General features: G+C 37.1%; 2 protein-coding genes across 2 annotated transcripts; both read left to right on the top strand.

Moving 5' to 3' along the window:
* Positions 1–24: 24 nt before the first annotated feature.
* Positions 25–5,640, top strand: LOC137724487 (uncharacterized). Its single transcript, XM_068463226.1, has 10 exons — positions 25–208; positions 290–518; positions 1,027–1,152; positions 1,294–1,446; positions 2,463–2,592; positions 2,752–2,793; positions 3,554–3,886; positions 3,968–4,010; positions 4,772–4,849; positions 5,445–5,640. Exons 1-10 carry the CDS (start codon positions 144–146, stop codon positions 5,509–5,511), a joined length of 1,266 nt encoding a protein of 421 aa, XP_068319327.1. The 5' UTR covers positions 25–143; the 3' UTR covers positions 5,512–5,640.
* A 1,465-nt stretch (positions 5,641–7,105) lies between these two features.
* Positions 7,106–15,404, top strand: LOC137725489 (potassium transporter 7-like). Its single transcript, XM_068464195.1, has 10 exons — positions 7,106–7,493; positions 10,034–10,262; positions 10,448–10,696; positions 10,892–10,942; positions 11,350–11,610; positions 11,922–11,974; positions 12,121–12,235; positions 12,358–12,612; positions 13,665–14,187; positions 14,443–15,404. Exons 1-10 carry the CDS (start codon positions 7,215–7,217, stop codon positions 14,984–14,986), a joined length of 2,559 nt encoding a protein of 852 aa, XP_068320296.1. The 5' UTR covers positions 7,106–7,214; the 3' UTR covers positions 14,987–15,404.
* The last annotated feature ends 162 nt before the right edge of the window (positions 15,405–15,566 follow it).

Raw genomic sequence — 15,566 nt, forward strand, 5'->3', positions numbered from 1 at the left:
CAGCCCAGAGTCCGGATAGGGAAAACCCGACCCGAGTCAGTACCCTACCCCACTCCTCGTCTCCCTATCACTCTGGGTACCCAGGTACCCGTAATTTGGCTCGTACGATCGATTGGCCTGGCAGGATTCGGTTTCAAATTTCAATGGAAGGCAATCGGAATTTGAAACGTCCCTTCTTCGAAGACGACAGCTCCGGCAAACCTCCGGCGTAAGCGTAGGCGTAGGGAGTATTTATTTATTTAGTTGCGGGTGTTGTTGTTTCTGAGTGAGGTTGGAAATGTGCGTGCAGGCAAAAGAGGGTTCGGTTCCCTAAGGGGAAGAAGGCGAGGCCGGAAGATGAAGCGGCACTCAAATCCATACCTGTGGAGGCCATTGGGCCGACTCCGGCGGCGGCGACGGACCCTCGGGCCGCCGCCAAAGAGCGTGCCAAGCGCCGCAGCCAAATCACAACTGAGCTCTTCACTGAAGACGCTGCAGGCGTTCTCAGCGATGTCTCTGCTGCTGAAGTTACTTACAAGGTCCATTCTTCCGTCCACTCCTTTCGATTCTTTCATATTTGCTGCATTGTTTCAGCTTTCTGTGCATATTTACACACACACACACACACACACACCCACACCACACCACGCTCTACACAAATTCGCATATCTTTGTTACTCACCTTTTGCTTCGGGTTTTCGAGTTTATGTATCAACTACATTTGGTTGCATCCCAAATGAGTTTCGAATTTTCATTTGTGTTGTGGCTACTCCAGCTAACATTTTTGCTTGATGTAGCAACTGTTCAGTGTCGTGGCTTAAGATGTGAATCACGCAATTTAACTGATTGTGGAAACTTTATATGTTGTTGCTTCTCAATAGAGGCGGTGCCATGCATGTTCTTGGTTAAATTAATAGAGTACATCTGTAATTTGGAATGGTTCTTTTCTTAATTGGCAGCACTTTTGTTATTCGAGATGATTGCCGGATACTTCTGTTAATTCAATCAATGGAAACGATAGCCATTGATTAGGGTATCTTTTGGCAGGATTACGAGGACTTTGTTGAGGATGGGATTCGAATAGAACCTTTCAACTTGAACAAGGAGAGGGAAGAAGGTTATTTTGATGCAAATGGAAATTTTGTTGAATATGCCAATAAAAATGAAGTCAAGGTAAACATGTTTATCATTTTTGGCAAAAAGCTATTGTCCTGGATCGATGACATGAAATAGGTTTTGCACTGTGGGTTGCTGACTTTTAGTGTGAAGGACAGACTTAGTTATGTTTTCAGTTTCTATATCTTAATGTTGTAGGATGCATGGCTTGATAGTGTTGAAGTTGTTACAAAATATGCCGGAAAAGACATTGTAGTAACAAAAGACTATGACGATGTCCAAGATTTATCTTCTGATGACATTGGGAAGATAAAAAGACGTATTGCTGATGTGCTTGAACCAGGAGAAACGGTAAACTCTCATTCATCTGACCAGTTCTTCTTTGAATTAAGCTTTTTATTTAAAATTTTAAGTTTGTGTATCACTAAATCTAACATTGCCTGTGTTATTTGAGAATTGATGATTTAATGTGCTATTTTATGAGTTATTTTGTTCTAATTTCTGATTTAGCTTTGGAATTGATTAACCTGACAAAGGTGAAATTTCCGAATCACTAAATTGATGTAGCTTGAGCATATGCGTATCTTCGCACCATATCCTGGCATTTAAACACATCCATTTGGTGTATGAAATATGATGCACTATGACAAGTACAATTTCTTTTGGTTGAGTACTTGCTCTAGTTAGTCACTAATCGTTTTGTTGCATTAAGCGGATGCATACTTGGTCGTAGAAAATTGAAGACCAATGATGGAAAACTTGATGGATTTACAAAGTTTATTTTTGAATTATTTAGGATTTGTGTTGGGTAGTTCTAGTTTAATGCAGTTGTTTTATGAGAAGGTTCAATTTTAGGGCTTTTTGATAGAGTAGCTATAGCTTAGTTTGAAAACAAGTATCCTCAGTGAAGGCCCAGGCCTAAGTTCATTGGGCCAACTCCAAAGCTAAGAACATTTTATATGGTTGATCCTATGATTTTAACATTAATTACAAAAAATATAATTTTTATCAGTAGCTACAAATTAATGAATCTAAATCAAATAGCTATGAACTAAATTTACTATTTACTATTTACTAATCTGGTGCTCAGTGATATATATTGTACACATTGTAAAGCGTGAAAAGTTGATCCTGAAATGTAGGGGCCTTATACTCGGTAATATCACATTCTAGGAAATGGTACTTTTACAGCACACATGCAGAAGTGGAGATGTGAATATGTAGGGGTGCTTGTTTGAAATGCATAAAAGACTGTTATAAATAATTCACATTGGTTTTGGTGACTTCATTTGCACTAAAATGACAGTTATTGGTTTGATTCCCCGGCACTGGAAACATCATTAAAGTAAAAATTTCTATTACAACAGGTTCTACACGCTTTGAGAAGATTGAAGGGAACACCTAAAAACAAGAAGGAGAAGATGTCAGCTGAAACGAAGATAGTATTTGACCAGTTAACTGAAGATGCCATGAACCTGATGGATAACGGTGAATCCAGTTAAGTTCATTTTGCTTCTGGGTTTAGATATAAATTGCATAAGTATTAGACAATCTGTCATGCGTGGTTGTTCAGTCCTCAAATTTAGTCATTAAACCTTTAGTAAGGAACCAGTGTCTTCTTTGGCAAGTGCTTATTGTTAAAGTTTTGTTCTGCAGATGTTTATCATGAGAAGAAGGAGATTTTTGAGCGTGAGGCAGGTCTGTAAATGGTTCACTTTTAACATTTCTGAAGTTAGTTATGAATTTTCTTGTTCTATCCAAACTTTTAATCTTGGATTCATGTTCCATTTTTCCGATCTTAATTCGATTATGAGGAGAGGTTGTAGTTGCAGTCTTTTTGCTGTGACTTTGGTTGAGTGTTTGCATGCATTAACATAGCTATGAATCCTTGTCTGCTTCTTTGTCTAATTTTCGGGCATGCTAGTGCACTTTCCATGTTATGGTGATTTGTCACCTAGGTCATGCATACATATTTCCTTGGATTGGATTTTCTTGGTGTTTTAGATTATTCATTGACCTTAAACCAGTAAACCCTGAATTCATTGTTTAATTCTATTTTACATTAGTTCTATTTGCCAAAAAAAAATTACAAATGTAAAAATTTAAAAAGTAATAATAAAAGAAAAGAAAGGGGGTCGCTGCATCACAAGGAACAATCTTGAGGAATAGCCATTCTAGAACAATCATTTGGGTAGGTTCATTCTTTAACTGCTGCTCTTCTCCTTTTTTGTTCATTTTTTTTTTTATATAAGAATTAAGCTTTTGTTAATTAAAGAAACATTACAACACAAGGGCCAAGTTGTCCACTGGACTAACTTGACTGCACAGCTGCAACCGCAAAGTGATAAAATCATGATACAGTCACACATTATGTGAATGAATCTAAAATAAGCAGCAATCGATTAGAACCTAGCTATGCTGCTTATTCGTAATTATAATTTCCAACTCTCTTTTTCAGAAGGATATGAGAGTTTAGCACGGGCAAGAAGGGAACCCACATCTATTAGTGTATATCAAGAGAGATCTGTTCTCGGCATGGAGTGGGAGTCCTCTGATGTAACAAATCCTGGAGCACCCTCTTCAATACTGCCGGAAACTTCTGTGGCTACATCCAGTTCTAATGCAACCACTGTAGAAATCTCAAGTAATGGTGATGATGCATTTGATATGTTTGCAGAAGATGATGAACATGCAATTGCTAAACCTTCTGAAGGAAGTAATGTGATTTCTGACCCTAATTCTTATTGCGTCAGCTCACCGTCATCAAACAACCTAAACAATTATTCAGAGAGTAAGCTTTGTAATGTTGATTTTGGAAAATTGACATATTGGCATAGCAACTGCTTAATAATTTTATTTTACATTTTTCCAGATGGAGTTTTGCAAAATGATTATGTGTTTGATGAGTCTTCTGGGTACTCTCTCTCTCTCTCTCTCCCCTCCCAAATATTATGTGTTCTGCCTTCTGTGTGTATATGTAATACCCTACTTCTTGATAATGACTTGTCACATAATAGATATACAGTAGTCATCTATTCTAAGTAGACCTTGTGGAGAAGTGCTTTCTGTGAGGGATGGATTGGGACTAATTGAAATGGTTTGCTAGATGGCATTTATTCTTTTGTATATAGGGAATTGTTCTCTTGTTGGAGAGTCTGGAAACATGAATAAACAGTAAGTCAATATATATGGGGAGGACTTCAAGTACGGAATTTTGCAGTACGGTCTAGCAAAATTTACAAAGACGGATCCTTTGACTTCCACCATATATGATTTAATTAGTGATAGTAGCATAACTATTGCGTACATAAGTCCGTGTTCTAGTAATCCTTTGGTTACTAAATATTATTTGTAGTTCACTTGTGTATTTAAGAGTTCTTATTCTATTTTCTTAATTTCAAATTTTACTTTTTATATAATGATGCTATTATTTGTGTTTATGAAATTGAAAACATAATGTTCTGATTACAATTGGCCCACTGGTCCCACTAGTGATCCTTTGCTCAGTTGGTTTTCCGTGATGCTAAATAGTTAAGTTTTTCTTTTTTTTTTTTTATCAGTAAGACTGCAAATAGCTATCTGAACTGGGAGTCTTATATGAACAGTATCTTTTTGAAATAATTTTTTTTTTTTCTGTGGGTATTTTGAATAACCTGAGTTCGTTTAATCTTTTTAGGTACTATTATAGCAGCAGTTTGGGATATTATTATGACCCATCTACAGGACTCTATTGCTCTGCTTCATCAGGGCTATGGTAAATAAAATTTGTCCTTGTGTTTAGAATTTTTTGTATATATTGCTCTCTGTTCTTTGCGCAATGTTCTTTTTTGGTGGATAACTCATTGTACTAGTTGCTACTTTTACTTGGATGTGTCCCGGTTCGTTCTCATATCTTTAGATAGTCTGTACATTTAAGTGTCAAAAGTTTCTCACTTATGTCCCTTAAATTCTTAAACCGCCCAATTAGTGTCTGAGATTTGCCCAATCCACTCCAATCTTAGACACCAAACGAGCCATCAGTGTCTGAGATTTGATGTAAATTCCATTTGAATATATCATTATATTTCGTTGGTTGTATTGGTCAAACCATGGCTTAACAATTACAAGTTATAGCAACACAAGACATGACATAGCAACGGCGACTTTCTGGATTTAGTGATAATGTTGGGAATAATAGTAAACAATGGCTCCGATTTTAATCTGATTTTAATGAAAGTTTGTCTTAACCAAGCACAATCTTATGAATGATTGGAATAGCAGTGAGAGGAGGTCAATGGGTTAGTTAGCTTGGTTCATGTAATTGCCATTGATGTGTCTTGCAACCTGATACGTGTTTCTGTCCAATATAGGTACTCATTCAATGAGGAAACTGGTGTATATGATGAGATTCACCAGACTACAACCACTGTGAGTTGAAACGGAAAGTTTTGCTGCTTCGTCGACTGTGTACAGACTATAGAGGAGAAGTTTTAGGGTTAGATAACTTTACTGTAATGTATAACGATTATCCGGTCTGTTGTGATTATGAAATATAATGGTTGCAAATGTGCTCTGTTATTTTTGAATTTTTTGTGTCGGATTACAATCTGCATGCACCTTCCGAATGCTGCAATTTAACTTTGCGGGTCCATTTTTACACTAGTAAGATGTGGAGGGTTGGTCCATGACCCCTGATGTATTGTGGAGTCTGTGACTGGACAGTCCCACTGAGACCTCTTGCTTGAAAGGTAAAATGGCAAAGGGACCTTTTATTTGGGGGAGGTTTAGATCTGTCAACTTCAAACGGGGGAATATTGTGTTGGGAAGATACCCGTTTCTGCCTAGGACTTACTCGGCACGGATACGCTCACAATGGCACCTTGTGAAGTGTAAGTTTTTGTGCACGCATCTTTTTTTTATTGGCACATAACTAGTAGCGGTGTGTTTGTGTCATGTAAGTTGTTCTAATCTCTCACAACCTCACCAAGCAAGTCTCGTAATTATAAATGACTTTGAAGAATAGTTGCCTTGCTTGCCCATAAATTGCCTTGGCTTTCCCAAAATTGTTTTTGTTGAGACTGAATCCTACATTGATAAGGGTAAAGAACGTGCATGCTACCCTGATCATCCCCCCACACCCCCAAATTGGATTCTCTCCTCCACCCCACCTTAACCCCGCAAAGCCACTTTTTCAGGCCATGCGTTGGACTTGGGTGAGTGATTTTCATGTCACGAGATTGAAAGCAAATTATAAAACAAAAGAAATGTTGGATAGAGGAGATTATCGAAATACATTGTGAATCTTTTTAGGTTAGCTACCTTTATAAATTAGGGCTTTGCATCTAATCTACTTAATGATTTTTATATTTGTTTGTCACTATAGATCAAGGGAATATTTTAGCAGTCACTCATTACTACGGTATGCTAATATTATTCTTTACTTGTAAGTGAGAGGTCTTAAGTTCGAATCTCGTGAATGACGAATTCGATACTAATTAAGCTTAGCCGAACTCTCTTCTTCCTTTAGTGTAAAATATATCGTTATGGAATATTTAAGCCCATGTCTCGCTATGACACCATAGTTCACAAGTTTACAAGAAGATAAGGGGTAGTGCTATTCATACATCTATTTTTACTTCTCACACATTTTTATTAATTTTTGTCCATTGATCTTCTTTATTGTACACAATTTGACGATTGAAAATTAAAAAAATGTATAAGAAGTAAAAATAGGTGGTGCTATAGCATCACCGCAAAATAAATCGCCAAAACCTCCAACCCTTATGACGAAGCGATGTCACTCCTTGGACCGGCCCGACGTAGCCCAAAGCTAAAGGAGAGCAAATCATAACCGGTTTGGACCGCCCGGTTAAATTGGGGAAGCCTGGACCGTACATACTGATGCACAATTTTACATTTTCCAGATTCGTACGTTTATAGCCAAAATTAACCAAAAAATTCCCCAACAATTTCCTTTGAATTTAACCAAAAAAAACCCAGACAACAATTTTCCTTCACTTTCCTCCCATCCAAACACCCTCCCTCCCTCCCTCCCAAAATCCCACTCCACCATTCCCCAATCCCAGTCCCTTCCTCCCTCTTCACAATTACACAAACTCTACACTTGTTGTCATTGATCGATGGCGGATGAGGAAGGCCCCGAGAGGGGCGAGATCAATGGCGGACCGGCATCCATGGACTCCATCGAGTCGCGGTGGGTCTTTCAGGACGAGGACGACTCCGACCTCGACGACGACGATGCAGAGGCACATGCGATGCATCGGACGGTTGTGGATTCGGAGGATGATGAAGAGGAGGACGATAATGCCGATCAGCGATTGATTCGCACTGGCCCTCGCGTCGATTCCTTTGACGTAGAAGCGCTCGAGGTCCCCGGCGCTCTCCGAAACGAATACGAGGTGCTTCAAACTCCCAATCTCTCACTTTTGCTATTTACTTTGTGATGAGATTACGACTTGCATTTTTCGATTCGGTTCGAGTAGCCTCGCTCTTTCGGCATTGCTTTGTGAGATGTAGATCAATGCTTGTATTAGCTTTACTTTCCTATATTGTTGTGCTGCATACATACATACATACATTCTTTCTAGCTTGGTGGCTAATTTACATTTTGGGAGATTTACTTATTGGACAATTATCGGTTGCGTATCTAGAGGTGTTACAACAGCGATTGACCGTACACGTGAAGCTGGATTTTTCGGTTTTATTATCCCTGTTTTTAATAATTATTTTAGTTCTAATGGATGCCTTACAATGTTGACGCTTAGGCTCTAAAGGGACATGTTTAGCGTCCTACCCAATCTAAGATATTGTCATTTTTCAGACCTTGGAGTTTAATTTTTTACTTTGTGAACGGTTACTCTTTTTGGCTAGCTCTATTTCTGGTATAACGCAGTGCTAAAAAAAATGAACTGCCTAAGCATTTACGTCATATACATTTTAGGATTATGTGCTTTTTCTGCTTTATTGAAATTCTGAATGTTATCTAAGGGCTCATGAGCATGGTATGAGTGGCTTTGTGAAGGTAAATGAGTAGCTGATGTTCTAATTATGGTAAACAATTAAGGTTGGATTATTTTGAATCTTTTGAATCTTTGAGCAGAACTTCAAAGCAGTTACATAATGTTGGGGGTGGGGATAGAGTCATAGAGAGGAGTATGGAAACTCATTAATGCAAAATGGCAGCTTTTAGTGAACGTAAGTTACATTGTCACAAATTGCATACTTTTTTACCATTCTAAGTTTGGAATTTGTGATGATTTTTTACTTCCTCCAGAACCTTCTTTATGAAACAGAATGCTCATACATCAATCACATACACCATAGGAAGTACAAGTCATAAATCATCAACACCAAAGTTCAAATGATAAGCAATTATGACAATGTAATCATGCTAATCCATTCTTCTCCTCAAATGGAACCTTTTCTTGAACCATCTCAATTGCTTTGGACGGCTGAGTTACCTAGTAAGGTACATATGTATACGTGGATAGGGTCAATAAATTTTGGTATTATCCTTTGTCAGGGACCAGATTAGTTTTCTATGTGCGATAATGGAGTAGAAAATGTTGATTATATATTACTTCATTCCCCAGTAGCTCTTGGATTGTGGCAGAAGCTGAGGCGGGGCTGAGTTGGCTGTTTTTCTAGGGAAGGAGGGGAAGGGGATAGTTTTTATGGGGTAGGGTGAGGCTTTCAAATTTCTTGCTACCAATGGTAGAGGCTGTATTTAAAGATTTCCATTTCTTCATTCTTCATTTGGATTGGCGGCTCCAGTTAGTTGATTTTGGGAGGGTTGTTGCTGGTGGATAGGAGTTGTATACTCCTGTTTCTAAGATTTTTTTTATTGTAAGAAGGTTTGCTTGGTGGTGAACCTCTTTTCCACTGCCAGGCATTTCTTATGTTCTTTCTGTAACCATTGAACTTTCGCTTAATAAAGACTCTTATATACTCGATGCTGTAAACTGATTGAGTGCTGCAATTTTTCTTTTGGGGGATAATGTGCTGAGTTTTTATGTAGTTCTGAATATAGACTTCCCTTTCTCACCATTTATGATTTTAATCTCTTTGGACCATTATTTAATTGGAGTAGAGTAGTTAGCATTGGAAAAGACCTACAATGGCAGCAACTAGAGACAGGAGGAAGTTTTACTCAATAATTTTCAAGAAACCTTGGTTATCTTCTTATGTTTACTTTGTGAATATGTCAAGAAGATTGAGATCTAGTGTTTAGCAACTTGGTATTGTCACATTTGGATGATGATAATATTTAGAAACATTAATTGTAATCGTAACCCCATGAGTATGTTGAACTTTGACAACGAACTATTACCTAGGCAACTCATGGTCACTTTGAAATTGGCTTCACGAAAGCAGTTAACTTGCATTGTCTATGCTCACTGGAGAAAGTGGCATTTTTCTCCAATATGGATTGATGGATTAGTCTTCCTTATAGTTCATCGTCTGCATTATATTGAGTTTGTAAGAAAAGTATTCTATTATGAATTTGTACATAGCTAAGGTTTGAAATGAAATTTTAAATTTCTACTGAAAGAGGGAACGTTGTTACAAAAGTCCTTACTTGGAACACATATCTTCCTTTTTCTTTTTTTCTGTAGTTGTGTTTCTTTTTCTTTTTTTCTTTTATAATTTAGAATTTGTCTTTTTGCTAAACTATTGAATTATGTTTATGTCACAAACTATTTTTCACATTTGAATTGAGTCGAGCAATATTTTTGTAAGAGGTCAATAAAGAGAGATATTAGGAAGGGGTATTGACCTTGGTTGGAGAGGAAAATTGTATTTTTTTTTTTTTTTTACCTTAATTGAAGAGGAAATTTGTTTTGATTAACTTATGCTAATGACCATTGACCTATGCCGAAATAAGAAGTTATTTAGTGACCTAAACCAAGTTTCCTTAATAATGTAATTTTAATTGCAGGATTTCAGTCTCGGAAGGAAAATAATAATTGCTTTTCAGACCCTTGGAGTTGTCTTTGGTGATGTTGGAACAAGTCCATTATATACGTTCAGTGTCATGTTTAAAAAGGCACCTATTAATGGAAATGAGGATGTTATTGGAGCAATGTCATTAGTCCTGTACACGTTAATCTTGATCCCCTTGCTTAAGTATGTGCTGGTGGTTCTTTGGGCAAATGATGATGGTGAAGGTATGTGGGATTCAGTAAATTAAGTCGTTATTCTCTCTCTCTCTCTCTCTTCCCCTCCCCCAGGCCCCCTTCTCCCTTCTCTCTAACAGTACAAACAAACCTATTGTGTATGCAGTTATTGCAGTACAAAGTCAATGCTTGGTTGAATGCATATTATCTATTTCATGGTCATTTAACTTTTCCAGGTGGTACATTTGCTTTGTATTCATTGATCTGTCGACATGCTAAGGTCAGTCTTCTTCCGAATCAGCTTCCGTCAGATGCCCGGATATCAAGCTTCAGGCTAAAGGTGCCATCTCCTGAACTTGAGAGATCTTTAAAAATCAAGGAAAGGCTTGAGGCTTCACTGACTCTGAAAAAGCTTCTTCTGACGTTAGTTCTTGCTGGTACTGCAATGGTGATAGCTGATGGGGTTGTTACACCAGCAATGTCAGGTATTGCATAATCAATTCTTATTCTGTTTAACTTGTCGCAAGTTGCAACTGATCAACCTACTACTGATGTGATGAAATGAGGAAATGCTGCAGAGCTGTTTTAGATGTATTGTTCTTGCTTCAATTGTTAAGAGTGGGTGTGCATAAATTCTTTTATGTTTTATATAACCTTTGCTTTTTATTTTCTTAATGCAGTAGTATCCGCTGTTGGTGGTCTAACGGTTGGAGTCGAGGCAATTAAGCAAGGTATTGTTTACCCCGTAGAGCAAGTCTAAAAAATTCGTCTTTGTCTACTGTCATAATTTTGTTGGAGGGCCTACATAGTCTTGGTAAATTTTGGTTAGAGGAGATGGCTTGCACAGTGTGGTGTTGTAGAATAGAACTTTAACTTTTGCAAATCTAAAATCTTCTAGTTCTTATTTAAATTACAATTTTTATTTTGAATAAAGTTACAGTTGATGTCTGAACTTTTTAGTATGATGCGTATATTTGCATATGCGTTTTATTTCTTTCTTAGCATGTTTTGCTAGGTGGCAGATTTCATATCCACTATTTTTGTAATTCATGCTATTGTTTTAATAAAATGTTATTGTTTCTTCTATAAATAAACTAAACCACACTTTAATATTTACCTCCTTTTTTATTGGGTGCAGATGAAGTGGTGATGATTTCAGTTGCCTTTCTTGTTATTTTATTCAGTGTACAGAAATTTGGGACAAGTAAAGTTGGACTGGCTGTAGGCCCTGCCTTATTCATATGGTTTTGTTCCCTTGGGGGCATTGGGATTTACAACCTTGTTAAATATGACAGCAGTGTCTTTAAGGCATTCAATCCTATTCACATATATTACTTCTTCAAGAGGAACTCCACTAAGGCTTGGTATTCCCTTGGGGGTTGTATTTTATGCGCAACAGGTAATCAATCTGGAAAAACTTGGACCTTGGGGATGCATGAGAGTTGCTATCTTTCTTTTTTGTAAATTTTCACAACCTTCATAATGAATTTTATTGTCATATTTTAGCCCACACATGGATTTTATACTGGAATGAATTCCTGCAATATTAATTTTTTTTCCTTGTAAAAAGTATACAAAGTATCTTGAAGTATGATACCCTCACAATATCAAATTTTTGGTTGATATTATATGGTGAACTGGGAACCTATATATTATTGGTTATCACCTACTATTTTCATGTTCTTTACTGATATATATAGTATGTATCAGGTTCCGAGGCAATGTTTGCGGATCTTTGTTACTTTTCTGTGCGATCAGTCCAGGTAAAGAATTGAATAATAATTGGTTTCTGGACCATTGTTTTATTCATTTTAGTTATATGATGCATCAAGTGTCAGAATATGCGGTGTCAGACTGTCAGCCTTCAGATTGTTTGAACTGTAATTCACTGGGTATTTGTTCTTTTCAGCTTACGTTCGTTTTTCTTGTTTTGCCCTGCCTTATGTTGGGTTATTTGGGTCAAGCTGCATACCTTATGGAGAACCCAGATGAAGCTGAGTTAGCTTTCTTTTCTTCAATCCCAAGTAAGCTTTACTGATGCATTTATAGATTCCAAGCAAATTATTCAGTTAGGACTTTCTACAAACATGTCAGTAGTCATACTTATTTCACTGATTCTGGAGAAATAATACCATGTCGTCTACAGGTGGTTTTTTCTGGCCTATGCTCCTCGTTGCTAACATTGCCGCATTGATTGCTAGTCGTGCAATGACAACAGCCACTTTTTCATGCATCAAACAATCAATGGCACTTGGTTGTTTCCCTCGCCTTAAAATCATACATACCTCTAGGAAGTTCATGGGGCAAATTTATATCCCTGTCGTAAATTGGTTTTTGCTGGTGGTTTGCCTGGTGTCTATCTGCACTATTTCAAACGTTGATGAGATTGGAAATGCATATGGTAATACTCATCATCTTCCAAACTATTTAGTCTTGTTATCTGTTCAGTTTTTTTATTTTTTTGTTAAAAAAAACTCTAGGTTTTAAATTTGGGTTTCTTGTAGTTGTCATACTAAATCAGCTTTTTCGTGAAAACAACTGTTCAGGTTTGAATTCACCAAACTCTGAAATTTTTTTTTTGGTATCCCCTCACCTAGTATTGCTCACCAAATGTTTTCACAGTTTACTCGACAAACTTCATCAATCGAATTTCTGTCTAGTCAAACATTGTTTGGTTAGACAATCTTATTATTGTCTTTTGGTTTTCAACAAAATATCTGTTGCACAAAAGTGCCTTGTTGGAATTATGTTATTCCAAAGAATATAATTTTTCCCACTTTTTATTCATTTTTATGTCAACACTATTTAGTCTCCTCTTTCGTACTGCTTGGGTACTTGCTTTCGTTATTTTTTTGTAATTTTATAAGATAGTTATCCTATTTCTTCTGCTTTTTATTCTTGTCATCGCCATAGCCCCCAAAGTTAACCTTTTTCCAATTACCATTTCTATATTTTTAATGTTGAAGAACATATATCAGGCATTCCAAGTGCCTTAATTTACACTTTTTATTAAATAAAATTATAATTGATCACAGTATTAAAAAAAAATTATCAAGATATACAAATTGGTATTATAAAAAAAATAAAAAAAATAAATTGTGATTAAAATTATCTAAGATTAAATTGATATTTGCAGTCTTTGCTCTTTCTGTTACATGCATAATAAGACATCTAAATGTCATGGAATGATTTCTCTTTGTATTTGGTGAATAGGTTTTTTTTTTAACCTCAGTACTGTGTTATTTTTCTTAGGTTAGATCTACCTGACGGGACATTCTAAATATCTGGCTTTACCCACTTGAGAAATAACATACAGGCGTTGTTGTGAATTATTTCAACAGATAACATCATTTATATGTTTCCTGTATCTCCGTTGTTGAACTTAAGTTTTTCATAAAATCAATTTACGTGCGGGTTTTTAAATTTCTTGATACGAATCCTCTTTTACTACAGGCATTGCTGAGCTAGGAGTGATGATGATGACGACCATTTTAGTAACAATTGTTATGCTTCTTATATGGCAGATAAACATTATCATCGTGCTGAGTTTCTTAATAATTTTCCTGGGGTTGGAGTTGACCTTTTTCTCATCAGTTTTGTGGAGTGTGGGAGATGGAAGTTGGATAATTTTGGTATTTGCCATAATTATGTTTTTGATAATGTCTATCTGGAACTATGGAAGCAAGCTTAAGTATGAAACTGAAGTCAAGCAAAAGCTGTCAATGGATTTGATGCGGCAATTGGGTCCCAATCTTGGGACAATAAGAGCTCCAGGCATTGGTTTGCTTTATAATGAGCTGGTGAAGGGAATTCCAGCAATTCTTGGCCATTTTCTGACCACACTTCCCGCAATCCACTCGATGATCATATTTGTTTGTATAAAGTATGTTCCAGTTCCTGTAGTACCTCAAAGTGAAAGGTTCCTTTTCCGGCGTGTCTGCCCAAAAAACTTCCACATATTTCGTTGTATTGCCAGGTAATATTCTGATTTGGTAGGGTACAATGATGCCTTTGTATAATCTAGTGCAAAGTTTAGATCCATAATGTAAAATCGCCAAGCCAGTCATCAGAAAATATTCAGCCTTTGTGAGATGTGTTACTTTCTACCAGTGCACTTGACAACAGACAGTAGAATCATTCATGTTTACATTCAAAGTGTTTTTTCTTCCGTTTTCCTTTTCATTCTATCATGTCTTGTTGCCTTCTATGTCTGATGTTATGACTTCAACAGGTACGGCTATAAGGATGTTCGTAAAGAAAATCACCAAACATTTGAACAGCTACTAATTGAGAGCCTTGAGAAATTCATACGTAGGGAGGCTCAGGAGCGGTCACTAGAGAGTGATGGGGATGATGGTGATACAGACTCAGAGGATGAGTCCTCTTGCTCAAGGGTTCTTATAGCACCCAATGGAAGTGTTTACTCACTTGGCATTCCTCTCCTGGCTGAGTTCAAGGAGACGAGACAGCAGCCTACATCAGAAGCAAGCACATCAGAGGAGGTGAAGCCAGTGTTTCCAACAGATCCAACAATTTCTGATTCTGAGCAGAGTATTGATAGGGAACTATCGTTTATACGGAAGGCCAAGGAATCGGGGGTTGTTTATCTTCTTGGTCATGGTGATATTAGGGCGAGGAAAGATTCATGGTTCATTAAGAAGTTAATCATCAATTACTTTTATGCCTTCTTGAGGAAAAATTGCAGGAGGGGCACTGCGAATTTGAGCGTGCCCCATTCGCATCTAATGCAGGTTGGGATGACATATATGGTATGAAGGCTGATTTTGCTACGAAAATAAGGCCAACTTGAACTCTTACACCGGAGTCCGAGACATGCAGCTGGTGTTATGTCACAAGTGGTCTTCATGTAGCGCACGACTTGTTCATTGCTGCAGTTGGAAACCACGAGCTTCTGGAATTTCATTGCCCGATTTGATTGCCGGCCATTTTGGTCCACCACTCGTTTGAGGATGTCGCATGGCTGAAGTTTTGTTACTTTGTACTCGGCTTGTCTTCCAAGCATCGATTTTTGCGGTTATGCATCTGGAAAGTGTGCTGTAATTACGATGTCAAAGTTTGTGAATGTGATTTGTAATGACATCCTTCATCTTCAGATTGATTGACATTGAAATGACTATTATTCCCTTCCCGTTCATATAACTTGTATGGACATTATAGGAAACTGAAATTACATAACCTGCTTTCTTTTTTGATATTGGTCATGTGAGTATATAACCTAATTTATCCGTCTTTAGCCGTTTTCACTATGATCAATTACGTACAAATGGGAAATGGTAAACACCGTTTTTAGCCTCGCACACTTTTGTTTAATGTTGTCCGTTTTCTTTTATTTAT

The sequence above is a fragment of the Pyrus communis genome, chromosome 2, assembly GCF_963583255.1.
Source record: "Pyrus communis chromosome 2, drPyrComm1.1, whole genome shotgun sequence".
NCBI lineage: Eukaryota > Viridiplantae > Streptophyta > Magnoliopsida > Rosales > Rosaceae > Pyrus > Pyrus communis.